A 27023-nucleotide genomic window follows, 5' to 3' on the forward strand; every position below is an offset into this window, starting at 1 on the left:
GGTCAAAGTTCTTATGTGAATGACAAACACTGATACAGTGGCGTAACGAAGGGCCCCGCTGACCCCGCTGACCCCGCTGTAGTCGTTTGAATGTGGGACAATTTTGAAAAACTTAACTTCAGTACTATCAAAACTTTTTTAAACAAATTTTAGAGAGGGGCGCTAAAAGGGGAGGGGCGCCAACATGCAACGTTTCGCCACTGCGTTGATAACCAAAAGTGATTAAGAAACCTTAAAATCGTCATAACTGATTTCATAACAAAGAAATTATGGGATGTTAACATATGCCTTTTCTCAGGCAGCAGTATCTTTTGATATTGATTTTCCAAAGTTGCAATAGCACATTATTTCTGTGTAACAATTTGAACCTGTAATAGGAAGGTCATGACGTCTGAAACTTTGAAGAAGGAGCTGATATTCTACGGAAGTTATCACAGCGATGCTATCAACAAACTCATCCACGCTGTCTGTGTGCCCCTTCTTCTTTGGACAGGTGGGATATAATATATATATTGTAATACGGAATTCACTGTCAACCAAATTGTTCGAAGACAGAAAATCTGGTGTATATTTTATTGTAATAATTGTTTTTCAATCCTCTCTTCTCAGGTATGGCAATGTTGGCCCCTATCGACATAACGACAGTAACGGTCTCAGACTTCACTCTAGATATTACTGTATCTTATCTTGCTACTCTTATCTACATTCTCTACTACATCTACCTTTTCCCTGCCGTCGGACTTATAACTTTACCTATACTCTCTGGAATGGTGAGTCAAATAGTTAGTTCCACAGAAAATTATTGTTGCTACTGGCTGTGCGGTCAACTTTTTTTACTGACATTATACCCTTCCTGTCTGATTTCATTATTGGTCATTTTATTGTTCATATTGATGGTAGGACTGAGCATTCCAACGCTGACATTAAGTCTCGCATTAGCTAATTTACGATGGACAACAAAGAGTATAGTAATAAAAGTCGGTTTATTACTGTACTTTCTGTTCATTCTGTGGAAATTGTTCCTAAAAACATTAATAATTAATATGGGATATTGACAATAAAAAACATGATCTGTTTTGTATAGTAATATTCTTACTTTGATTTAACCAAGGAGATAATATGACAAAGATGAATAACCTTGTTGTACAGTATATGAAGCGTCCAAATCACGACTGAAAACTGATAGAATTGACAGTAAGTGACAAGAAAGATTTCACCACTTCACCAGGCATACGGGGCACACGAGTATTGGAACGCTGACTGTGAGGATAAGTGGATGTGGCTTGTAGGGATTCACGTGGTCTCCTGGGTCGCTCAATTCGTTGGTAATACTCATATCTCACTTTATTTGTCCGAATTTGGTCGCCTTTGCAGCTATTTGCAGTTGCCTTCAAATCTTTTCGGTGGCAAAATCAGGATTTTTAGGATATATATAAATATGGCCCACTGTTTAACCCAGTAGCACTAAATAAACATCTTCAGGGCACGGAAAGTTTGAAGGTAGACGTCCAGCTCTCTTCGACAGCCTTCTCCAGGCCTTTCTCACTGCTCCTTTCTTTGTTTTCTTCGAGTACTGCTTCTTCTTCGGACTCTTCCAAGATCTCCACCATGAAGTAAGGAATATTACATGCTCGCAATCTGTTTGATTTTGGAGCCACTGCTACATTTAATAGTAACTATTGAAGTAAGCCATAATGGTTAACCTCAGTTATGGGTATAACATGTGGCAAACGTGTGCGAAATCAAACACGTTTCTGTTTAATATTGAAAACCCCTAAAGTAATAATCGTTATTTCAGGTTCAGAGAGAAGTTTTCAAGAATCATCAACGCAAAGACAAATAGATAGAGGAATACCCTTCAGAAGCTTCTGAAGATTTCCCGGGGCTGACATGCAGCAACTGAAGTCCTGAAATGACATCTTTGGATCTGGTTCTAATTATCACATGTGGATTATGTGTAGAGTCCCTAGACTAGATTATAGTTGGGGCATAGTTATAGGAGTAGATGCTAGATCATTTTATCAGATATCTTAAACATTTTCAATTGTGCTCTAAACTTTTTTTAACAACTATTATTACAATTTATTGCGGAAGTCGAGATGAGAACTCGCGTATAACTTTGGGGATTTGTAACTATATTTTACTCGATATTAAAATTACCGCCTATGATATCTTCGGCTAACAACTTGTTGGTCAAATTTTGGTATGGTGAAAGTGTTAAAAACCTGCCAACTTATTTAGCCAATTTTTACTCTAATTTTGCATGCCTTGATAGCCCTAATAGCCCTCAGTTGTTTGATTTTATGTTTTATGATTTTTAGTTTTACTAATATATAACGCCTGTTTGTATGATTTCTTAACTATTCTAGCTGGAATTAAAATTTTATGTACAAATTTGTAATGTCACTCATTTATGTAGAATTATATGATTGAACGTATACTGTTGTTTTTACTTCAAAACTCTTGATTATTCGTTGAGCAATTCAACCGTGCCATATTTGAAAACTGTCCCAACATGATATTGAATATTGATAAAGGTATTTTATCAGGAATTTGAGATCTAAGAACTGCAGACAAATTTCCTGATCAATTGCTAAATGAAATTTGAATGAGACAGTTATTAATTTAAATTAATTACTGACAACATGAATTATTTAACTATAGGATGATAGAGTTTCTGTTAGTTTGCAACAAGACGGGTGCAGTGCGAGTGTCCAGGAGTTACACTACTCGCCCCCTACCTGACCCTAGGTCCATTCTTCACGACTGCTTGAAACGAAACAGCCCCAGCCAGGTCGGTTTAACAAAGTTTTTATGCAAGTTTTATAAAGTCTCAGTAGATATACGAAACATTTCACTATTTCAAGATTGCTATTCAGTTAAAGAATGATGAACTTAAATCTGAATATAATTTCAGTGCCCCCACTTCTTGACAATGGATGGGAGTGAAGAAGTGAGGATAATATTCAGACAGTACGCGTCCTTGTTTTTCGTACTCGGAGTCTCCCCTGATGACAATGTCATGGCTCACTTTGCCTTTATTCACAACCTTGTTGAAACTCTCAACTCATACTTTAGGTAAACTATCCTAATATATGTATCATCTAAATGAACATTTTATTGGTCCTGTGTAAAGTAATGATGGGCATTTCCAAGTCCCAATTTACATTTAATTAATTAATATTTCAGCAACGTATGTGAACTGGATCTGATGCACAATGTGGACCGAGCTCACATGATTCTAGACGAGATAGTTGTTAACGGTTTTGTAACAGAGTCTAACAGATCACGGGTACTGGCCCCCATTGCTATCCTCGACAAAACTGTTGATAAAGTCAGCTGATAAATTGAGCTGGATAGGTCAGTTTGAGTGAGATTGTAGACATCGTGATTTAACTTCATTTGATTACCCACCAACGATGTTGGAGACATTTTGATGCTGTGCACGGTTTGTCAATGCACGAAATCGCATATTCAAAATCAATATGTCCTAATTTTGTCGAGCTCCCATCTTCTCCGTTTCATTGCTTAATGCTCCGCTTATTTGCATGATTTCTCCGTGATTTGTGCATCCAATTTTATAATTACCTGATGAGTGATGAACTATAAAGAAATATATAGCTTTAGCTATTACAGTTTACTTTTAGACAGAAGTTCGACAATTATTTACAAACAAAACACTGATTTCATTTCAACAATAAATTTATATATCGTAACTGTGACGAACATGCACTTGAGATAGGACCGGTGTTGCACCAGACTAGACTTTACAACCGCGGTATATAATTACAGTTACTGTAGACCACAAAGACTCTTTAGCTGCAACACCTCTGTCCACGGTAAATTGAATAGGGCGATCATCAATCAATAACTGAGAAAATGTATTACATGTTGGCATAATGGTCCAATCTTTCTAAGATGGTTTCAAGCGAAATCGCTTCAACTTCAATCATGTAACATTAATTTAAATTTCTTTTCAGGCGCTAAGTAGTAAGTACTGCAGTGAACCGCAATTGCATTGTTATGAAGCTCGTTGAAGACGATCAACACAAGTTATTATAAAACTTCTAGAACACCAGTCGCGTATCAACTTTATGTTTCAAGAACGATTTTCAAAGAACACGCGTCTGGCCCTTATATCATCAAGAGAGGACACTTTGGTATATAGCTTGTCAGAATTGGTGAAGATTGTTTTGGTTATGCAATGCGAAAAATAGAATAAACATACTGGTTTCCAAAGAGGAGCTTTCATTCGATTGTGGAAATGTGTCATGTTAACAGCTGTGCTGTGTTGTAATTGTTATTATTCAGTTTGAACATTGATCAAGGTCCGACCCTTGATCTCCAAGAGCTAGATGTTTCATTTGTTTCCGACGGTCAGCGATTAATGATCGAGTAGATCTGATATCGATATGAATATCACTCGATCTGAAACCTGAATGTGATTTAAACTGAAAATTAAAATGAAAGTGAAAAGAAATGCTTTAAGAATTTAATCGATCCAAAAATCTCACCCGAAATGACGAGGAGATAATCTGTGCACTGTGCAGCTAACCTAGAAGTAGAACACCTAGAAGTCCAGGTCGGATGTCCGCGACTACTCGGTGTGGTGAGATTCAATTTACAATTACTTTTGTGCATGTTGCAGTTGCACTCCGCAATTGCATGTTGCTCAATTGTCACACCTGAGTATATTAGTATATTAACAGGTGTATAATAATTATAATACTCCTCCTCCTCGCTAGTCACTAGTTACACCAGCCGACCACACACTAGTTCTATTGATTTTATTGACATGTTTTTCACCGGCTCAAGGCGGATTTGGCCACCCCAGCTAAGAGATTTCTTGTTAATTTGCGGCCACAAGATTTGCTTCAATCTGATTGGGGGGTTGTTTACGACAACGGTGTACATGTCAGATGCTATTTAGTTTAAATTTGACATATTTTTCTCTTTAACTTTGTTTTAAAAATGAACCGCCTTTTTAAAACATAGTTAGTCTATTCATGAGACGTCTTACAGATAGGACATGCTTGAAATGATCCAACATTTCATTAACTTCTGAAATGTTAACTTCTGTATGCGCACTGCACTCACTACGTGTTCGAGACTTGTAGCTCCGTTCTTGTGAAGTTTTAAGACGCCTGCATTTGAAGTCAATATCACATTTTCGTATCATAATCACAGTACATGTCTTAGTTTCTTTTCCATTTGTAAACTTAGTATCGTTCCGTGGATGTCGCCGTAAATGATCCATTTGTTTTATATATGGGCCACACTGTAGCTCGAAAACCGGTTTTAAACTGTGTTTAGTTTTTTATATAAGTCTGATTTAAGTCCGTTTTATCAAAGCAATTTCTCGCTTGTTTATACTTCGGCTTTTGAATAAAATATTTTGTACATAATTGCATATTATCTGCGATCATTGAATTAATTTTGTAGCAAGAAGCAATGATAGCTCATCGTCATGGATAATATTAATACATCATTGTCATACGTTATTTAACTGCAGCGCCGTGTCACCGATTATGCTTGATTGATATTCGCTGGTGTTTTAAATTTGCAGAAGCCTTAAACCTAAATAATCCTTATAGTCGATTCATTCAAAAGTCAACGTTTTCGACCACAACGTATTATTTTGTTCACCACTTATGCTTATTGATTGTTGCATGATAAATGATAATGCTTTTGATAAACGGTAGATTCCCACTCAACTCCACCATTTCTGTCGTATGTTCATTTTAGTGTATTCCTGTAACTCTCATTACTATTATTAGCTTCTTCAATTTGTGTACTTAAGTAAACCACGTACAGTTCTTATAACCGTACTACTGACTCTTATAACCGTACTACTGACTCTTATAACCGTACTACTGACTCTTATAACCGTACTACTGACTCTTATAACCGTACTACTGACTCCTATAACCGTACTACTGACTCTTATAACCGTACTACTGACTCTTATAACCGTACTACTGACTCTTATAACCGTACTACTGACTCTTATAACCGTACTACTGACTCTTATAACCGTACTACTGACTCTTATAACCGTACTACTGACTCTTATAACCGTACTACTGACTCTTATAACCATACTACTGACTCTATAACCGTACTACTGACTCTTATAACCGTACTACTGACTCTTATAACCGTACTACTGACTCTTATAACCGTACTACTGACTCTTATAACCGTACTACTGACTCTTATAACCGTACTACTGACTCTTATAACCGTACTACTGACTCTTATAACCGTACTACTGACTCTTATAACCGTACTACTGACTCTTATAACCGTACTACTGACTCTTATAACCGTACTACTGACTCTTATAACCGTACTACTGACTCTTATAACCGTACTACTGACTCTTATAACCGTACTACTGACTCCTATAACCGTACTACTGACTCTTATAACCGTACTACTGACTCTATAACCGTACTACTGACTCTTATAACCGTACTACTGACTCTTATAACCGTACTACTGACTCCTATAACCGTACTACTGACTCTTATAACCGTACTACTGACTCTTATAACCGTACTACTGACTCTTATAACCGTACTACTGACTCTTATAACCGTACTACTGACTCTTATAACCGTACTACTGACTCTTATAACCGTACTACTGACTCCTATAACCGTACTACTGACTCTTATAACCGTACTACTGACTCTTATAAACGTACTACTGACTCTTATAACCGTACTACTGACTCTTATAACCGTACTACTGACTCTTATAACCGTACTACTGACTCTTATAACCGTACTACTGACTCTTATAACCGTACTACTGACTCTTATAACCGTACTACTGACTCTTATAACCGTACTACTGACTCTTATAACCGTACTACTGACTCTTATAACCATACTACTGACTCCTATAACCGTACTACTGACTCTTATAACCGTACTACTGACTCTTATAACCGTACTACTGACTCTTATAACCGTACTACTGACTCTTATAACCGTACTACTGACTCTTATAACCGTACTACTGACTCTTATAACCGTACTACTGACTCTTATAACCGTACTACTGACTCCTATAACCGTACTACTGACTCTTATAACCGTACTACTGACTCTTATAACCGTACTACTGACTCTTATAACCATACTACTGACTCTTATAACCGTACTACTGACTCCTATAACCGTACTACTGACTCTTATAACCGTACTACTGACTCCTATAACCGTACTACTGACTCTTATAACCGTACTACTGACTCTTATAACCGTACTACTGACTCTTATAACCGTACTACTGACTCTTATAACCGTACTACTGACTCCTATAACCGTACTACTGACTCTTATAACCGTACTACTGACTCTTATAACCGTACTACTGACTCTTATAACCGTACTACTGACTCTTATAACCGTACTACTGACTCTTATAACCGTACTACTGACTCTTATAACCGTACTACTGACTCTTATAACCGTACTACTGACTCTTATAACCGTACTACTGACTCTTATAACCGTACTACTGACTCTTATAACCGTACTACTGACTCTTATAACCGTACTACTGACTCTTATAACCGTACTACTGACTCTTATAACCGTACTACTGACTCTTATAACCGTACTACTGACTCTTATAACCGTACTACTGACTCTTATAACCGTACTACTGACTCTTATAACCGTACTACTGACTCTTATAACCGTACTACTGACTCTTATAACCGTACTACTGACTCTTATAACCGTACTACTGACTCTTATAACCGTACTACTGACTCTTATAACCGTACTACTGACTCTTATAACCGTACTACTGACTCTTATAACCGTACTACTGACTCTTATAACCGTACTACTGACTCTTATAACCGTACTACTGACTCTTATAACCGTACTACTGACTCTTATAACCGTACTACTGACTCTTATAACCGTACTACTGACTCTTATAACCGTACTACTGACTCTTATAACCGTACTACTGACTCTTATAACCGTACTACTGACTCTTATAACCGTACTACTGACTCTTATAACCGTACTACTGACTCTTATAACCGTACTACTGACTCTTATAACCGTACTACTGACTCTTATAACCGTACTACTGACTCTTATAACCGTACTACTGACTCTTATAACCGTACTACTGACTCTTATAACCGTACTACTGACTCTTATAACCGTACTACTGACTCTTATAACCGTACTACTGACTCTTATAACCGTACTACTGACTCTTATAACCGTACTACTGACTCTATAACCGTACTACTGACTCTTATAACCGTACTACTGACTCTTATAACCGTACTACTGACTCTTATAACCGTACTACTGACTCTTATAACCGTACTACTGACTCTTATAACCGTACTACTGACTCTTATAACCGTACTACTGACTCTTATAACCGTACTACTGACTCTTATAACCGTACTACTGACTCTTATAACCGTACTACTGACTCTTATAACCGTACTACTGACTCTTATAACCGTACTACTGACTCTTATAACCGTACTACTGACTCTTATAACCGTACTACTGACTCTTATAACCGTACTACTGACTCTTATAACCGTACTACTGACTCTTATAACCGTACTACTGACTCTTATAACCGTACTACTGACTCTTATAACCGTACTACTGACTCTTATAACCGTACTACTGACTCTTATAACCGTACTACTGACTCTTATAACCGTACTACTGACTCTTATAACCGTACTACTGACTCTTATAACCGTACTACTGACTCTTATAACCGTACTACTGACTCTTATAACCGTACTACTGACTCTTATAACCGTACTACTGACTCTTATAACCGTACTACTGACTCTTATAACCGTACTACTGACTCTTATAACCGTACTACTGACTCTTATAACCGTACTACTGACTCTTATAACCGTACTACTGACTCTTATAACCGTACTACTGACTCTTATAACCATACTACTGACGATTAACTTGCATTCGTGGAAGGGGTGTAAACTTGACGATCCCATTCTCAAATGCATTCTTCTATAATCTGAAAAAATACGTCCCGAGTGTGTTGTGTATGCACTATGCATTTTAGTTATTACCGTACCCTAACTCTGTTTATATCTGAAAACGAAATTGAACACCTCCATTCTGTCAGTATTATGTGAAAGTGGTGTGTCTGATATTTGAGATGTTTCAGGCGATGGTACAGACCAGATACTCCGTTCCGGCCTTCACTGAGCCTACTCTGTCGGGAGATAATGGAAATGGGCCTCCTTTTAAACTCGAAGACTTGGAAAAGGTCAAGATGTACCCCGAGCTCAAACATTACAGGTCAGATACGATCTCAATCTGCTTGAGTATTTCTGTTTTTGTGAATCACACGTTTTATCTTAACCGTGCACTGACACGTGTTCTGTAGCATTTCTAAAGAACTTTTAGATTGAAATTTAATGGAAACAGTTTGATGTCTTCCACATCCTCTGAAACAATATTTTTTCTCCCAACATCACTTTAAATTTGATAACTTAGCAAATCATAACCTGTGCCACTGCCAACAATAAAATGAAACAAAGTCTGCAGCAATTTTGTACAGTAAAATAGAACCACTTGCACTAGTTAACAAGACCTACTCGTTTGTGACAGTTGGTGTCAGCTAGCATGTGGTAGCATGTTATTATTATTATTAAGCGTAGGCTTTCCGTCTCTGTTTAAATTCTATTGTTGAGTTTTAAATATTTGGAGCGCTTTAAAGTGGCTTTTAAACCGAGCTGACTTGAGGACATGAACTTCGCCGGATTAGTACTCAGTAGGTATTGTCCTTATTGCTTATACTCTAGCACCGCTGCATAGCACGAGAGATCTTAATGTTTGGACATTGGATCTGAAGAGTCAGAGTACAGGGGTAGTTACTTGATCAGTAAACAAACATTCTCCATGACATGCTTTTCTGAACGGTGTACGTTTTGGACCTCCTCCATGCAGTACCTGGCACAATGGTAACAATAAAAGAAAATCCCATAATTTATAAACAGGTGAACTGTTAAATGCTCTACAGTCTACAGCGCCATGTCTATATAACGTTGAGTATTGACCGCTATTCTACAAGAGATTGTAACCAGCATGTAGGCGGACTACTGGTCCGGAATGTCCCAACAATTACATGACGCATGTAGATTGTAGATGAGATGGCCAGATGCCACCTGTGCCTGTCAATTCAGCAACATAACCAACATGAAATTCGTAGCCATTCCCATTAGTACTGTCCACGAAAATCCCGGCAATGTCGACAAATCTATATCGATTCTAGCTTCAGATTGTATAATATAATAAAGAATATTATATTGATAAAGAATTGTTTCTGCAGATTAGAAGAAAGCTACAAAGTTAGCCAAGATACGAGGAAAATATCTATACCACTCCGCACAACGGAAGGAATCAGGCCATTCAGTCCTGGTCGCCTCAGTGACATGGCCAGACCAGTTACAGCACCTGTTGGACCTGTCCGGCCTATCGACTTGTACAGATCACGACACGAATTCCAGGATAGAGATTCTGAAGGAAAACCTCGCCAAATTGACTTGAGGTATAGCATATTTGAATTATATTCCGTTGGATGCGTGCGTTTAATTTTGAAATTAGGTTTAAAGATATCAACATCAATCATGCTACTAGCATGATTGTGTTATCTTTAAACCAAATTCCAAAACGCGCTGCTAGCTTTTAACTCTACCTACTGCTTCTGTTTAACATCTATTTTATTTCAAATAGCAGCGTACGGTTATTTAGTCTCATCGATACTGATTTGAATTGATAACTGCGTCTGCTTGACTACTAAAATGCAACTTTTAAGGAAACACTACTTCAAAATATTTTGACCTGGTACACTCTAACTTACGTAATGTATACTCCTAAGGTTGTCCATGGCCAGGGAGACGTTCAAGCCCCGCCTCCCCCCAGAGCCTACTCATGTGTGTCGTAGTGACTTCCCTGAGGGCATCTGCGGTAAACCCCAAAACATTATCATCAGATCTTTAGAGAAACGGGCCAAAAGGGAGTCCCTCAACTATTCAACGGTGAGTTCCACTTTCATTAATTGTTCTTTCTATTTCTCATTGGCCTACTGGGTTGATCAGTAACAACGAACTGTAGGGCTGTGAAACGAACAACTTGTCTAATTGCTAATAGAGATAATAAACTGGACCTTGTCTGGTCATGTGGTACGATCAGATGAATTCTCATGCGATTTTAACTCAGTGAACATATCCCCAGACCCAACGGAAGATAAACCTCGATAGCAAGGAGTGTAGTATTAACTACCCAATACCGCTGAAAATATTCGGAAATTGCAAACCTATCGTACTCAGGACTTGGGAAAGGGTAAGTAAGATTTACTTTATTTCGAATTTTATCTTCCGGTATCTTTTGTGCGATATTTAGGTACTGACATGGACTCAAATGGCGATGAATCTCTTTGGAACCATTCCCAAAATCATGAATCTATAAAGCTATAATGAGCATTTCAAAGTCTACAGCTTACTGTAGACTTTGAGCCATGCACAGCAATCAATACAATGTGCAAAAAAGCTTTGAAATAACAACATAATTAATACTACAAACTCAAATTACAAATAAGAACTAACCGTAGTCAATTAGGATCAAGGATTAGTCAAGGATACAAGATTAAAAAAGAATACCCATTAATTAGAAGAATCTGCAAATATCATGTTGTTAGAAGGGGCACGTGAGAAGTGGGTGGTCGACCTACTTGGTAATCAGTCAATCAATCGGTTAAAATAGTAACGCAATTTTCAATTCGTTCGTGGTCTCGTCAATTAACGAGAATAGGATATCTGTCTCTTGTACCGTGGGGAATCAGTCAGGAACCTTCAAGGATGCATTCCCTGCTCCCATTTAGTTCCGAAAAGTGTCTCCTCCCAACGCAGCTTGATAAATTTCGCAACTTTACCTTCAAGAACTCTCTGAAACTCCTCTCCAGAAAACAGTAAATTATAATTGAGATAACGTTTATGTTCCTGAGGTATTTAACAGCGTGCAGCAGAGGGGGACTGTAGTCAGAATGTCTTGTCACATTGACAGTGAACCAGGGAAGGAATGAGAGAAGGTAAATAGTGGTAACGAGAGTGACTCCCAGTAAACTCTGCCAGTGTAGCTGGTGCACGGTTCTCCTCCTTACTTTGCATGGTATCAGGACAGATGTTAGGATCATTGTTGATGCTAGAACCACAAAACATACGCTCTGTATAAAATCACTCTTCTCTCTCCAAACAACTTTAGGAAGCTCCGTCTGTTGGTTAGCACAGGCTGAGTTGCTAAAAACAGGGCCTGATTGCACACACAGATAGATAACGAATACCCACACCAGGGCGCAGACTGAGTGAGCAGAGCTGCTCGACCAGTTTCTAGGTCTTAGAGGGATCCTTATCATCAGTAACTTAGCAACCAACAGAGCACATGTTAGACTGCCAGCCAGTGGACAGTAGATCCAGTTAACATGATCCTGGATGAAGCACAGGATATCACTCAGTATCATGTGGTCTGAAGTATCACGTGTCACTTCCGGTATCATTACTTTAAACACAGAAAACAGGAGATTGTTCACAGCGTGATGTTGCAAGATGACTACGATTACCCTGTGTAGTTTAAAGGAAGTGTTTTTAGTTGTCACTATGAGGATAACTGTGTTTCCTGTGAATGAGAACAGGAATATTATGAGGTTGTAGGCTGTCCAAAAGTGCCGTTCTTCGTCTTTCATATCGAGCGTGTGGTTACTCTTAGGAATCATCTTATCGTACCTAAAAGTAATTATGGCGTACAAAATTACATTAAACTTTATTCTAAAGATTGAGAACAGCAAATAAATTGTAACACAGTATATAACGCATGGTTGCAATAAGTACAAAAGGGAAACTGTTGACTTGCACGGCAATTGAAGTTCTCCAATAGATACAAATACCACGACGAGGATAAATCATGGTACAAATTATCCTAGTGACGTCAATAGCTTTGAGAATTTGTTCGGTGTACTACGATTATACTGTTGAACACTTAATTACGATCCGTAGCATAGAAATGGAGAAACCCGAAACGGTAAGATCAGTTATGCAGCAAGGGCAGGGCAACAATTATAGTACATACTCAGACAGTATTTTCATTCGGTCAAACTCTTCAAAGTATCTGAAATATGAGCCTTTGAAGTTAAATGAAGTACCACTGTCGTCTGTCGAGCAATGTAAAGGAAAATATGCAAAATCTGTGAGCGAGAATTATATTACGGTTGAACACGAATTTATGATCAAGAGCTTAGAAACAGAGAAAGTTGAAACGCGGTAATATCAGTTATGCAAAGGTAGGGCAGAATGTTAAACTACTCAATCAAAATGTTCATTTTGGCGAGCTTTGCAATATATCTAAATTATGAATGTGATGACGTAAATGTAATTGTAACTTTCACTTTCGAGCTGTGCGTGCGAACAAAATGCCAAAATTGTAAATGAGGTAACACTTCCTACGATGTAGCAAATACAGAAGCAAAACCTCTCCGGGCCATATTACTATGGAGACATATAGCGCTGGCCATGGAACTGTATATATAGTGTCATTCGTTATGTCGTCACTCCATTATTTGTTAATTACTGACTGGGTTTCAAGTGAGAGATCCAGTGCAGTGCACAGAGTAACAGAAGGGCCACATTATTAGCGATTCCCTCCAACAGTGACGTCAGCTCATGACTAATATTCCGTGTAATTAGATGTACAGTGCACACGGCTGCATCCAGGCGATAGTACCTACTGGGAGTTCCATCCTACCCTATCCTGCTCTTAGCACGGTGCGTTTACCGTACAGTGCTACATAGCACGGTGAGTTTACCCCAGGGTTGTGGTGCCTGCCACCTAAAAGACTGGTACTCCTCCTAACGGATGTCATGCAGACTCAGACCGGCACTGTATCGATTTTCGGAGAACGTTCAATTTAACAAATTGAAATAATTGTAGTCGCGCCGTGAACGAAAGAGTTGGGGGGTCTTGCTGTTACGACAGGGGAACCTAGGGTGGACCTAGGGCGGTATTCAGAGTACCTTGCACCACTCTTCAGTGCCAAGTCAGTATGAATGCTCAATTCATGCAGTAAGATATCTGGCTTCGAAAAATTGGAGAGAAGGAGGACAAGGAAAACACTGAAATGTGACCAGGAAAACTAAGAAAATGACAACATTTTGTATTGAGACTCGAGAACCTACACCAACATATTCTTGTTAAATGGATCTAATTCATCACGGACAATAGCTACAAAAATTTCCATAACAAAGAAGGATATAGCTAAATATTTAAATAGAAGACTGCATTGTTTAGCTTTTTTATCTTTGTTTTAATGACCCATAAATAATGTAGCACAACTCGATTAAACCTGTTATATTTCAGCCATCCTCTGGTTGGACACCAAGACAGAGAGCCCAATCTGCTCCTCCATACTCGCGTCCTGGTCCAGGTTTGCTTATTGACTCAGAGTACCATAAACATTATAGCTTGTTTTAAAACTTCATCAGGATATCGAATTATTGAAACTAATAATATCTAGTGATGACTCCTTTAGGATCCCAAGTGGCACTTAGCGAGTTCACAGAGCCAACAATAAGTGAGTCTGAGATATACGACTCGACACTTCAGCCTAATTACGAGTGCGAGTGCTATGTTTTGGACGAGCCTGATGAGGAGTTAAGGTGAGTACTTTCTGTTTTAGAAATTAGTATTTTAGGAATGTTTTTAAATCATATGTAGGAATATTGAAGGAATCATACTTGATACCAGTCAACACTTCCCCTCTCATCTCTTTGATATTAATAAAACGTGACAATTATTTTTCATGATTTACATCTCTAGCCTACTAGAAAATCTTGTGCTAAAATATACAAACTTGAACTCAAACTTTTAAGATCATATCATACAAACTTTCACTATATCGACCATCTTCTTCAGAGTAAACGAAGGTACATCAGAGCGGCTAGCACTTTCTCACTACCTCCACATAGTTGGGGAACTAGAGAGCAGTGTCACCTACACCGAGCTAGCTCAACATCTCAGCTCCTTTACACCTGGTAGACAGTTAAACATTGTGGAGATTGAGGGCATCAGAGATCTTCTAGATGATTCCAGTGAGATGAAAGTTCTTGCGGCGCTCTGCATCTTAGAAAGGTCTGTCGATTTTAGTATACATACAGAATATTTATATATGCAAAATGCTTTTTCTTTTTCACTAAAGCATTTTCATATCTCATAATTATTATTTTTTAAACATTTGATAACAGTGGACAATCAAATCCATCACTGATGTTATTCGGAATTCTTATTTCAACGTCCTCCTTTTTGCAGGTTGTCCACAAAGAAAGAGTTGGGTGAAATGATGATAAAAGAATTCTTCATGTTAGTGTTAAGGAAGTGGGTGGCACTTATTAACAGTGACGACTGCCCGAGTAAACTTCTCAATCCCATCATCAACTTTATTGAAAACGTAAGCATTGGTTGCCAACATTATTTATACTGTGACTGTTTCTATCTTAATACTCTGGAATGTTTACTTACTAGCGGTCCATCCCACCAGACTCCAGAGTGAAAACTCAATATATGGCTGTTAATGTATTCATGTAACGGTGTCTGTAACTGTAAGCACGGAAAGTTCAAAGAACTAAGCCCCATTCACTGCTTCCTATGGACTAAATCTAATAAAAACTGCAAGACGTTAAATAATGATAACAATTTTTAAGCCAATATTAAAAAAGTGACAAGTAACTCCACTGTGAGCAGGTGACACACTCCACACACCACGACTACTGGTTGGACGATGTGTACAAGGAGCAAATAGTGGAGCAGACTACCGCAAAGATGACGTTTGATGGCACCAGGGCACGATGCTGCACTCTGCTGCTCCGGGTCTTCAGTGACTCTCCCTGCTGTGCTAATATTCTCGCTAATACAGCTCTGCCTGAGTGCATGATGCTGCCTCAGGTTTCAGCTTATATAAAAACTTGAATCCTTTTTTTCAATCGGCTTTTGCAATTATCCTCTGTATTTCGGTTGTTACGTTCTCTAGTTTTCAATTAAGGAATTGGGTTATGTATCTTGTCTCTTGTTCAACACTAATCTCCCAGTTGCAGGTAAAGCAGACGTATTGGGATGACAGCGAAGAAGCACTATATCTAGACGAAGACATCTTCCTCCAGGAGGAAATCCTCAAAATCTTCTGCAACATCGCCCATTCCTCGAGCTTCGGACGGAAGGTCCTCATCTGCCACGCTGTCATAGAAACAATATCACGAGTCCTGGTGTTCGCCACGTGTCCAGTGCAGTACCAAGCAGCACTGCTGTGTTCCGCGATATGTGCTGACGTCACAGGGGTAGATCACGTGACCAGCAAACTAACCAACGAGAGGGCAGATGAGGCGACCTGTGTTAGACACCTGGCTAACCTCTTCACTCACTCAAAATGTTTGAAAGTGAAAGCGGCCTCTGGAGCTGCTCTGTTAAGGCTGTTCAGCACCCAGAACCGTAGTCTGGCTCACCGAGGTCTGAAGATGGTACATGATGTAGTGTTCCCTAAAACTAAACCTCAGCTCTCCAAACGACCCAAAACAGCTCCACCTAGAACTGTACCTGAACGGGCTGTTAATAAGACGGATATCAAGGACATGCTTCAGAAATACATGGAACTGTGTACGTCGAAAGGTGCGTTCGCTGATCCTAGATATTTCAGATGTAGACTCATGGCGCTCGAAGCGGTTTACACTCTTCTTCATTTCCCCCTAAAGAAAGAAGGGCGCTCAATTCCCTTTCATGCTGATCTGGCTAAATCATTCTTTGCTTTCACTGGCAGCAGACTCTTCCGGGACTTGAAGAAAATTGCAGAAAAACACCGCTACGTGAAAATATTACAAGACAAGATCCAGAAGATCCAGATAAACCTGATCAAGAAAACAAAACGTAACGTGATGGTCTCCCAGATCTTGGACAGGCAACTTCAAGAAATAGAAAGTGATAACTCTGTCTTGAAGATTCCAGGCAGAGACTTTGAGATGGCCCGAAACGAACTGGTGTACTGTGAAACTGTCATCAAGATACTCAGTTTAATGCTAACGACTGTGAGCAGTAGTCTCAACTTACAGACTCTCGATAGTGGATCTCTTCTCGACTCTACTAGGAGGTTGGTTAGAATTTTATTTACTTTCGAGCAATCTGCATTTACTACTTAGTTGTATTGTTATCGTCGTCCGTATTTAACATTGTTGCATAGTTATGCTTAACGTTCAGAACATGTATCGTTAAGCTGCCCTGCTTAACCATACATCTTTTGTCTGTGAAATGTCTTATTTTAAGACTTACTTTTTGATTTGGCACAGCGCACCCAAGATATCTCTCCGTAAGGGATTTGGATAGGGTTGGAGCCTCGTCTCAGTGTGTATTTTCTTAATCCGTGCTCATAGGTCACCCCTCCAAAATCTGTATTGAGGATCGATAACATTTATGAGGAAGCAGGATGGTGCAATGTATCTCTATGCTTGGTTTTCACATCTAAATATAAAATGCCCTTTATTGTACTGAAATTACCAAAATTTAAGAAAATGGCATTCCCCTATATTATACCTGGACAAGGTTTCATTTTATGAAGACCTGATCTTGTAATTTAGAAAAGAAGGCAATATTATACAGTTACCGTTTCTAACTGAACATCGGCTCAGCCCCTCTTTCAAACTGACATAATAGGTAGGTCTCGCAGTGTAGTCTTTCAAAAATGTGTCTCCATGCTGACACCACCTCGTACCTGAGTATCAGATATTGAGTTATGTAATTTTGTTCCCAGCTTCTTCATTATTTTGAACCTTATCGATATTGATTGCTAGAACTATATACAGTTCAAACTTTAAGGTTTAATCGTAATAAAAATAGAATCGTTCTGTCACATCCTTCTTTAAATCGTTTTGAAGCAGCTCCGGTTTTAGTTTTAGCTAAACTCACCAGTTTTGGTTGGTTGTAAAGCGAGTAGCAATATCAGAATACTGATGTACAATGCTTTGCTTTTCCATTGCATCATCTCAAATTGTGTCCGATAAGGTAACACAGGTTGCAACCCTGTGTTGTCTGTGGCAGCTGCTCGTTTCACTTAAAGTATCGTGGGGCTCCCCGAGAATATATCTATACGAAAGCAGTCAGAAAAGCGATCTAAGGCTCAAGCCCAATATTCCTTCAATATTGGAATATATTCAAGTTTTAAACCTCTCAAATATTAAATATCGAATATTGAACATTGCCCCTAGTGCTAGGTATACCCTCCTCCGTGGATCCATTCACCGTTGTTATTTAATAACATACCATTCAGAAATTAATCTAACGAACACACATCTTGAGATTATTAGTATAGATTGAGCAGTTTGTCGTTGTTAAATTTTAGAAGCCTACATCCAGTGCTCAGCTACTTCATCTCATATAATTTAGGGTATATCTCGATAGTCGATATACACCCTCCAAGAATTATAACTGCTGAATATTTCCGATACAACTCACAGCACACCACCCTCCAAGAATTGTAACTGCTGAATATTTCAGATACAACTCACAGTACACCACCCTCCAAGAATTATAACTGCTGAATATTTCAGATACAACTCACAGTACACCACCCTCCAAGAATTATAACTGCTGAATATTTCAGATACAACTCACAGTACACCACCCTCCAAGAATTATAACTGCTGAATATTTCAGATACAACTCACAGTACACCACCCTCCAAGAATTATAACTGCTGAATATTTCAGATACAACTCACAGTACACCACCCAGCACCCTCAAAGAATTATAACTGCTGAATATTTCAGATACAACTCACAGTACACCACCCTTCAAGAATTATAACTGCTGAATATTTCAGATACAACTCACAGTACACCACCCTCCAAGACTCGCTCTACAACAAGTATGCTCTGAGTGTACTGCCTGGCCGAGTTAACAGTCCCTCAAAACCCGCTGTGGGAGACAACTCAGAACAACATCTAGCTTTGGTTAGGAGACTTCTCACCTTCCAAGTGGTGGAGACGTTAGTGCCGTGGCTTTATTGTGTATATCCTCCTATCACCGTGAGTATAAGTTCTACAAATTATTAAATTCTAAATTAGATTCAGATCGGATAATCCATTCTCTATAATTAAAGGCCCAAAATTGCGGAGGAGTGGCCGTGACTTCAGTTTCTGTTTCCCATTTTCATGTCAAAGGAAATTATATTAATTCATATAATGCTTTTGGACACGAAGGGAAACACACAAATCTTCGTAAAACTACATCATTAGAGCCTGTAAAAACATCTAACTTTAAGATAAGCACTCTATCAAATAAAATTCATACATAATCATCAGAGTTCATTAACTCAAAAGTAAAAATTGTAACAAAGACAAAATTTAATCAGTCAATATTCGTGGTTATATAAATTCAACGTGAAAAACTGTTGCCAAAATAAGACTTAGAATGAAATCGTTCGTTTTGCGATTCAGCTTTTTCACATTCATTCTCGTTTAATTGTTCTTGTAGACAGCTATTTCAAAAGCTAACCACCCCCTAACCAGTAACCACCAATATGAACCATCTGAACGACACACTTTACAGGCACAGGTGCTTTTGTCTCAGCACTTACCTAATATTTTTGAAATTACTTACTCCGAAGTATAACCTAATTTTCATCACACTTGCTTTACCATTTTCGATAAAATTGGGGGAAAATTTTAACAAAATATACGAACATATATACCACGTTGCAGTATTAAATTTAACAAAATTTAATATTTGGAATAAAATTAAATTCTGGTCGATGGTAAACCCGATGGTACCCAACTTTTTAGTTCTATTGTATTGGTAAAGGGAAATCAGGGTGTGAAAAATTACTGTAATTCATCAGAGCAAAATCAGTCTTAAATATACGATAAAGTCTTTCAATAAGTTCCGGACCCTGCTGGGAAAGCGTCTCTTTGGCCCGCAGTGCAGACGTTTGGTTCCTCGGATCACTTGTATGGTCGTAGGAACCAAAAAGTTTCGTTGAGGTGTTGATTTTATTTTGTATTTCGTGGCTGAGAAGATTGCTGTATTCTAATGGCAAAATGTAGTCGTAGGTAACCCCAGGGATGTACAATGTTCGATACTGTGGAGTAAAATGGACGTTTAATCTATCTAAATTATCCACAAGCCAACGGAGAAACTGGTTAAAAGTTGGATGACTAGGACTGCTTGTGATATTATCTATCATATTCATCTTCCTGGATATCATATGAGCCATAGAGGTAAATGCTCTGCCCTGTGTGTGTTCTCCAGAAAGTTTGTCTCTATACCCCGACACGAGCCTTGTCCAGGGGTTACGAACTACTGTAAAACTGAATATATCATCTTCTAGGCTTGCTTTGTTAGCCGCCTCTGATACGGCATTATTGGACATACGGAATGGTTCTGAGTATATCGAATGAACTTTCCAAACGGCTCGTGGATCTAAATTCTTATTCAGCGCACCTTCAGCTTTCAGTAGAAACTCTATCCAGTTCGAACACCCAGATTTTGGTATTCCTGTAAATATGGTTTTTATTTTTGGAAAGTAGTAAGTGTGTTTTGCATTTCTTTCATTTTTCCCAGTCCACTTATTGGGAGATTCGTGAGTCGTGTAACCTAACAGTGATAAAGTCTTGTTTAATTGTTCTTTAACCCAGCCTTGAGATGGAGGTGGTAGATGGAGGTCGGTGGAACTGTTGGAGACGTGGACCCCAATTTCAATTTTAGGACGATTTCCTTTGAATTCACTGATGAAAAAACTGCGTTTGAGTTCAAATAATGTTAAGACCAGGAAAATGATTAACACAGCCCATCTTCCATTCATTGTTTTAGCCTGCAAATGTAAAGCTCATAATGGGGAATTGTTCAAAATCGACAGCAAAACAAATTTGACAGAAGTATGTTCTACTAAAAACGTTCAAGCATCCACGGGGAGGGGGAGGGGGGCTGGCGCTTTGAATGTGGGACAATTTTTAAAACTTAACCTTTTTTCTTTTTTTTTCTTTTTTTTAAAAGCCCCTCGTAAGGGGATTGTCTCTGATTTATTGTTTACATCATAATAAGTTAAAATTAAAAACCCCAATGGGCACTCCAGAAACATAACTACTAGAAAATATATCAAAACTAAATAGAAAAACTGAGGTCAAATGTGATAAAATCGCAACAAACTGCAAATAATTGAAAATAAATGTTGAATTCGTTATTTAATGGCACGCAGCAGATTATAAAAAATGTTATAAAAGTCAGAAAACTGAGGGGCTTAAATTCCGGTCTTTTTGGGCTGAGCGACTTCATAATTTTGCACCGGTTTAACTACGAAAATTTAATGCGTGTTTTCGAATATAATAGGCGGGTTTATACTTTTGGATTTCAGCTGCGATACTGCTTCTCATCATTTTCTTCCCCAATTGTTAACTTTCGACATTTCACCACTTGAAGTTAATCCAAAATGTTTTGAAAAAGGTTTTGAGGGTTGACACAACAAGAGTAAACGCATATTAATCCTTATAGTAACTGTACAGCAACCTTAATGAAACTGTACAATAACCGTAAAGTAACCGTTTAATAGCCACATAGTAACCACATAGTAACCGTAACTATATTCGCAGGAGAAGGTGGTAAGATGTCTGTCCTCACTGTTTACATTCAGTTCAGTACACTCCCTCACTCTACATTGCGACACTGCAGACAAGGAGGAACCTTTTAACGTCCCTGACTTCCTTAACCTCCAACCCTCCGATGTAAGTAGTTTTCAGTGTGACTTACATAGGATTATTTATAACAGATATTAGTATTACAAGTAATTTGTTTTTGGTTCAAAAGAAATCTTCCAACACTTCTGGCGTTGTTCCATCTATACCATATTATATACTATCGCATGAGCGACTAAACCTCATTCTTTCATTATAACCAGGAACAGTGATTCCTAATTCGGAGCTAGAGTTTTAATTTTCACTGCATAACCCGAACTTCTTTTAAAACGTAGGTTGCTCAATATATGAAGAGTACAAGCGTCACCCCAAAACATATCAGTAACAGGGACAGTCGGCCAGTTCGCTTCACAGAGTAAGTGATAATATAATAATAATGAGTGCAGATTTTATTCTAACTTTTTAATAGTCTGTCACTTCAAAACAGTAAGTAACACTATAATAAACATCAATCACACTATAAACACTATAAACATCAATCACAACTAAACATTTTCTGTTCACGCAAACTTTCCGGCTTATTAAACCCTTCCTTTCGTTAAATTTTTCGTTAAATTTTTAGTTATAGTATGCTAATGATGGTCGATGATGCTACAGATTAACGATACATACTTTCAGGCCGCCTCGAACAGCAGAAAGTAATCACGGTAGAATAGTACGACCACCTGTTATAACGATTCCAGTAGCAGGGGTTGTGAAACCAGTTGTAGTTGTTGAGCAGTGTACACATCATATAGGCAAGTATCGATATGTTTATTTGCAGTCACCATTGGTTGCATAAACACTGTTATTTTGGTTTTACATCTTTGCTTTCATAGTTAAGAACTCACTATATCATGAAGCACAATATACACAGCTCAGCTTCAGTACGATTGTTATGAAATCATCTGAAGCTACTACAAACAAGGGCCTCTAAAATAACATCACACCTTCAGGACACTTGTGCTCAGGAGTTCTCACACAAAACCTACTGATTTGCAACAATCACACGGTCTCCCGTCTTACTGCTCAACTGCTGAGAGACATCGCCAAGTCAGTTACTGTAAGTACAGCCAATCTCATATTAAAATGTTTGGGAACGGGCAACCAATAACTATAACAATAATAATATTTATATTTTCTAGTTAATTCCCATCCGCCTGCACTTGCATATCAATGATAAATTGACAAAATTGCTTTATTATTTTCAGAGGGAACAGCTGCTGTGCATGGTAGACGATTATCTGCTAGAAAAGCTGACGGAGTATATCATTTTGTGTAATGGTGATGAGGAGAGAATATTTGTTGGTAAGTCTAACTCTAATGACACTCTAAGTAACTCTAATGATAATATAAGTGACTCTAAGTAACTCTGAGATCTCTAATGACACTCTAAGTGGCTCTAAGTGACCCTAATGAAACTATTCGAAAAATCGTACAATTTTACTAAGCTGAACGTTATATTAAAGTCTCAACAGCCAATAATTCTAATTAAGATAAATTAAGATTGAAAGTCATCGCAAATTAAACTTATGACCACTTTTCAGCCCTGGATATTCTAGAAACGCTGATTGAGTTCCAGCCTACGTTAGGAAAGTTATACAACACGGTGGGCGGCTTGAACACCCTAGTGGCTAAACTCCTTGGAGCGGCTTCTGAGCAGCTCAAGCAAAAACTATTGAAGATAATCAATAGCCTCCCAAACGATGGTGAGGGCTATTTATGGAATTCTTAACCTAACCGTGAATATCTTTGGAATTGATATATTTCACGAATACTTTGTCTTCAAGTTCAATGGACTTACGACGTGTGTGGTTCAATGTTATTGGCTAATAATGGATTCCCACGCGGCAGTTTATTATATTTAATGCCACCAACGTGTCTCCAACATTGACCAAAGTAAATCCATTGTTAACATTTATTATATCGGTTAACAATGGATTTACTTTCTCCCCGGCAATTTGGGAGTCTAATAAGTAAACCAATAATATGTAAAAAATAAAAAATAACACAAACAATAGAGTTCATATACACACATGTATATTGTACATTGTACATTGTATATTGTATATTGTATATTGTACATTGTATGTATTTACGCATTACTAGAAAGCCCGTGGTCAAAGGGAAGAAGGTAATATTATTTGTATCTATCTTTGGTAACTTCAGTTTTTATCGCATCAAAAAAATATTCGTCACAAACGAAGATACCGCCGAATTAAATGTAAAACACGTTAAACACAACGTAATTACCACAAAACCGATCAAAATGCCGTTCTAACAATCTTTGCAAGTGAACGTGCGTGTAACAACCATCGTTACTATGGTTACTAATACTATGCAACTTTTATTTGTTTACCTAATTTGCACGTGGGCGGTCGTACATACATTCTACAAAAACAATTCTTTGAATTATAAGTAAGACTAGAAAGCCCGTGGTAACAGGGACGAAGCTAGTAGTATTCTTTGAAAGAAAGTTATAATCGCATCAAAAAATATCCATCTCAACCGAAGATACAGCCGATTTAAATATAAAACACTTTGAACACAACTTAATTACCACAAAACCGATCAAAATGACGTTAAAACAATCTTTGCACGTGCATGTGTGCATTAAAACACCGTTGCTATGGAACCTTTTGGTTGTTACTTAAATTCCTATTTCTCGTCTAATTTGCACGTGGGCGGTCGTACATACATTCTACAAAAAGAATTCTTTGAATTATAGTAGAGACTAGAAAACCCGTGGTCACAGGGAGGAAGCTAGTAGTTTTATATTTTTTTGGCAGTCAGTTTTTATCAAATCAAAAATATCCATCACAACCGAAGATACAACCGATTAAGATGTAGCTCGCACTGAACACAAATAACAACAAAAACGATCAAAATGCCATTCCAACAATCTTTGCACGTGCACGTGCGTGTAATAACCCTCGTTGGCAACTTGGTCGTTTAGCTCCGGACAGTCTATGCAACGTCTATGCAACGTCCATGCACAATGAACACTCTATGCACACTCCCTGCACGGTCAGTCTATGCAACGTCTATGCAACGTCTATGCAACGTCTATGCAACGTCCCTGCACAGTACCATATGAACACCGGCTACTAGCCGGCTACTAGCCGGCTACTAGCCGGCTAGTAGCCACTTTTGTAATAACAGCTCCTCAACTTCACATTACCAACCGGCTACTAACCGGCACTTGAAAAGTGGTCACTAGCCGGCTACTAACCGGCTACTAGCCGGCTAGTGACCACAAAGTGGCTACTAACCGGCTACTAAGCGGTCACTAGCCGGCTATTAGCCGAGCTATAAAGCAGACCTACTAGTTAGTAGCCACTTGGTGGTTACTAGCCGGTTAGTAGCCGGTTAGTAGCCGGCTAGTGACCGCTTTTCAAGTGCCGGCTAGTAGCCGGTTTAGAACCGGCTACTAATAGGTCTGCTTTAGAGCTCGGCTAATAGCCGGCTAGTGACCGCTTAGTAGCCGGTTAGTAGCCACTTTGTGGTCACTAGCCGGCTAGTAGCCGGTTAGTAGCCGGCTAGTGACCACTTTTCAAGTGCCGGTTAGTAGCCGGTTGTTAATGTGAAGTTGAGGAGCTGTTATTACAAAAGTGGCTACTAGCCGGCTAATAGCCGGCTAGTAGCCGGTGTTCATATGGTACTGTGCAGGGACGTTGCATAGACGTTGCATAGACGTTGCATAGACTGACCGTGCAGGGAGTGTGCATAGAGTGTTCATTGTGCAGGGACGTTGCATAGACGTTGCATAGACGGTTCTTTTGTTGTTGCACGGACGTTGCATAGACGTTGCATAGACTGTCCGGAGCTAAACGACCAACTTCCCCCCTCGTTACTATGGTTACTATAAAACTTCTTATTTTCATCTAATTTGTACGTGGGCGGTCGTACAGACAGCAGAAATAATTCTTTGAATTATAGGTCAGATAATATAAGATAATGTTTATGGAGTAATATTAAGGCTGTTCGCCAAAAATTGGATTTAATAACTATTGGTGATATATTTATGATATATATGATGTAACCAGCGACCCCTAAAGAAGATGAGCCTATCGTTTTATCATCTAAGAGCTTATAATTTTAAAATTTTACCGCAAATTCCTTGACCTTCAATTAAAAATTGCTGCAAAATAAAAATTGCTTAAAAATGCTAAATAACAATTTTCAGTTAGAGAACCTTATCTTACTTGTCTACCGACCAAATTATTGATAAATTGCATCTCAAACATTTACCACCCATATCAGATCGCTGGTGTCAAGCTAACAAAGTGGATTGCGTCAGTGACTGCAAGCATATTGATGTCTGGCATAAGGTTGGAACATTTTCTTACAAAGAACCTACTTCAACTTTACTTCTAACTCTCGACCTCCAATAATTGAGAATGTTTTTTATCGTGTTCTTTAAATTCAATTAATAACATTGGTTTAAGGTTTACGTAACATAAAAGTAAGTTACATTCCTCCAGGTAACGAGCAAATGGGAAAACCAAGACAACGTCAGCAAGTTAATGTCAGTGGAACTCTAGCAATAGCTCCTCTAGTACCACCTAGTAATCTAGTCGTTATACCACCAACAACTGTGTCTTGTTAAACTTAATACTACCACTTCTGTTGGTTGAATTGATGAAATAAGTCTGATGGACAGGTTAAGAATTATGATTATTGTCCTACTCCTAGTATGGGCTGAAAATTGTATATCGTGCCTCATTGGACTAAATGAAGAGATTTACTTATTTCTAATGGAGAATATTATAATGATTGCAAGAAGATAATTTATCGGATTATAATTTAAAACCATGAATGGTAGTATAGACTAGCATCAACAATGGATTGTAAATTTATTTTAAATTCAGTGTTATTTGTACTATCTTACTATTATGCGGACCGTGGAAAGTTCTTCCTGTTTCTTTTACTGACTTCCAGATACACCGTCAGTTTGAACAGAACCCAGAACTACAAATCACATAGTTATAAATAGGAATTTATTTAAAGAAAGTTTAACATTTTGCTCCCTCCAACATCACCACTCTAAGTCAAGCACGTTCAATTTGCGACAAGACTGTATCATAGTTATACTCTAATATATTCTCTAGTCATTTTCATATCATGATGATTATTTAATCTTTAACAATATATCTGTTCATATATGGTATTGTTTAGTTCTATATGTAATACTCAAGATTTGATACGAATTCAATGTAAATGTTAAAACAAA

The 27023-nt window shown here is 38.2% G+C and overlaps 3 protein-coding genes across 5 annotated transcripts; all 3 read left to right on the plus strand.

The window, feature by feature from the left end:
- The first annotated feature begins 381 nt into the window (after positions 1-381).
- Positions 382-2438, plus strand: LOC134812257 (uncharacterized). Its single transcript, XM_063819533.1, has 5 exons — positions 382-493; positions 610-770; positions 1229-1325; positions 1483-1613; positions 1799-2438. Exons 1-5 carry the CDS (start codon positions 385-387, stop codon positions 1841-1843), a joined length of 543 nt encoding a protein of 180 aa, XP_063675603.1. The 5' UTR covers positions 382-384; the 3' UTR covers positions 1844-2438.
- Positions 2439-2661: 223 nt separating this feature from the next.
- Positions 2662-4350, plus strand: LOC134812258 (AP-4 complex subunit sigma-1-like). Its single transcript, XM_063819534.1, has 4 exons — positions 2662-2794; positions 2918-3078; positions 3190-3360; positions 3981-4350. The coding sequence occupies exons 1-3, from the start codon at positions 2666-2668 to the stop codon at positions 3341-3343; spliced, it is 444 nt and encodes a 147-aa protein (XP_063675604.1). The 5' UTR covers positions 2662-2665; the 3' UTR covers positions 3344-3360; positions 3981-4350.
- Positions 4351-5617: 1267 nt separating this feature from the next.
- On the plus strand, positions 5618-27023 carry LOC134812989 (uncharacterized). Of its 3 annotated transcripts, none has more exons than XM_063820637.1 (20): positions 5618-5698; positions 9205-9338; positions 10372-10590; positions 10921-11080; positions 11277-11384; positions 14448-14514; positions 14605-14746; positions 15003-15218; positions 15396-15534; positions 15828-16028; positions 16178-17220; positions 18946-19150; positions 21710-21841; positions 22087-22166; positions 22430-22548; positions 22747-22853; positions 23002-23098; positions 23338-23499; positions 26054-26121; positions 26275-27023. In XM_063820637.1, exons 2-20 carry the CDS (start codon positions 9208-9210, stop codon positions 26332-26334), a joined length of 3456 nt encoding a protein of 1151 aa, XP_063676707.1. In that variant the 5' UTR covers positions 5618-5698; positions 9205-9207; the 3' UTR covers positions 26335-27023. The 3 variants fall into 3 exon arrangements, with proteins under 3 accessions (XP_063676707.1, XP_063676705.1, XP_063676706.1); XM_063820635.1 differs by having other exon boundaries at positions 5625-5730; XM_063820636.1 differs by having other exon boundaries at positions 5625-5730; positions 14620-14746.

The sequence above is a fragment of the Bolinopsis microptera genome, chromosome 3 (assembly GCF_026151205.1).
Source record: "Bolinopsis microptera isolate Bmic1 chromosome 3, MBARI_Bmic_1.0, whole genome shotgun sequence".
Taxonomy (NCBI): Eukaryota; Metazoa; Ctenophora; class Tentaculata; order Lobata; family Bolinopsidae; genus Bolinopsis; species Bolinopsis microptera.

What these genes read in the sequence shown, in the direction of transcription:
- LOC134812989 (XM_063820635.1), top strand. Translation starts at nt 5,677, where the DNA reads ATGATAATGCTTTTGATAAACGGTAGATTCCCACTCAACTCCACCATT. An exon ending in TCAACTCCACCATTTCTGTC is followed by an intron (nt 5,731 to 9,204) that starts GTATGTTCATTT and finishes GAGATGTTTCAG; the next exon opens with GCGATGGTACAGACCAGATA. An exon ending in ATATTGATGTCTGGCATAAG is followed by an intron (nt 26,122 to 26,274) that starts GTTGGAACATTT and finishes ACATTCCTCCAG; the next exon opens with GTAACGAGCAAATGGGAAAA.
- LOC134812258 (XM_063819534.1), top strand. Translation starts at nt 2,666, where the DNA reads ATGATAGAGTTTCTGTTAGTTTGCAACAAGACGGGTGCAGTGCGAGTG. An exon ending in AACGAAACAGCCCCAGCCAG is followed by an intron (nt 2,795 to 2,917) that starts GTCGGTTTAACA and finishes ATATAATTTCAG; the next exon opens with TGCCCCCACTTCTTGACAAT. An exon ending in ACTCTCAACTCATACTTTAG is followed by an intron (nt 3,079 to 3,189) that starts GTAAACTATCCT and finishes TTAATATTTCAG; the next exon opens with CAACGTATGTGAACTGGATC.
- LOC134812257 (XM_063819533.1), top strand. Translation starts at nt 385, where the DNA reads ATGACGTCTGAAACTTTGAAGAAGGAGCTGATATTCTACGGAAGTTAT. An exon ending in GCCCCTTCTTCTTTGGACAG is followed by an intron (nt 494 to 609) that starts GTGGGATATAAT and finishes CTCTCTTCTCAG; the next exon opens with GTATGGCAATGTTGGCCCCT. An exon ending in CTGGGTCGCTCAATTCGTTG is followed by an intron (nt 1,326 to 1,482) that starts GTAATACTCATA and finishes AAACATCTTCAG; the next exon opens with GGCACGGAAAGTTTGAAGGT.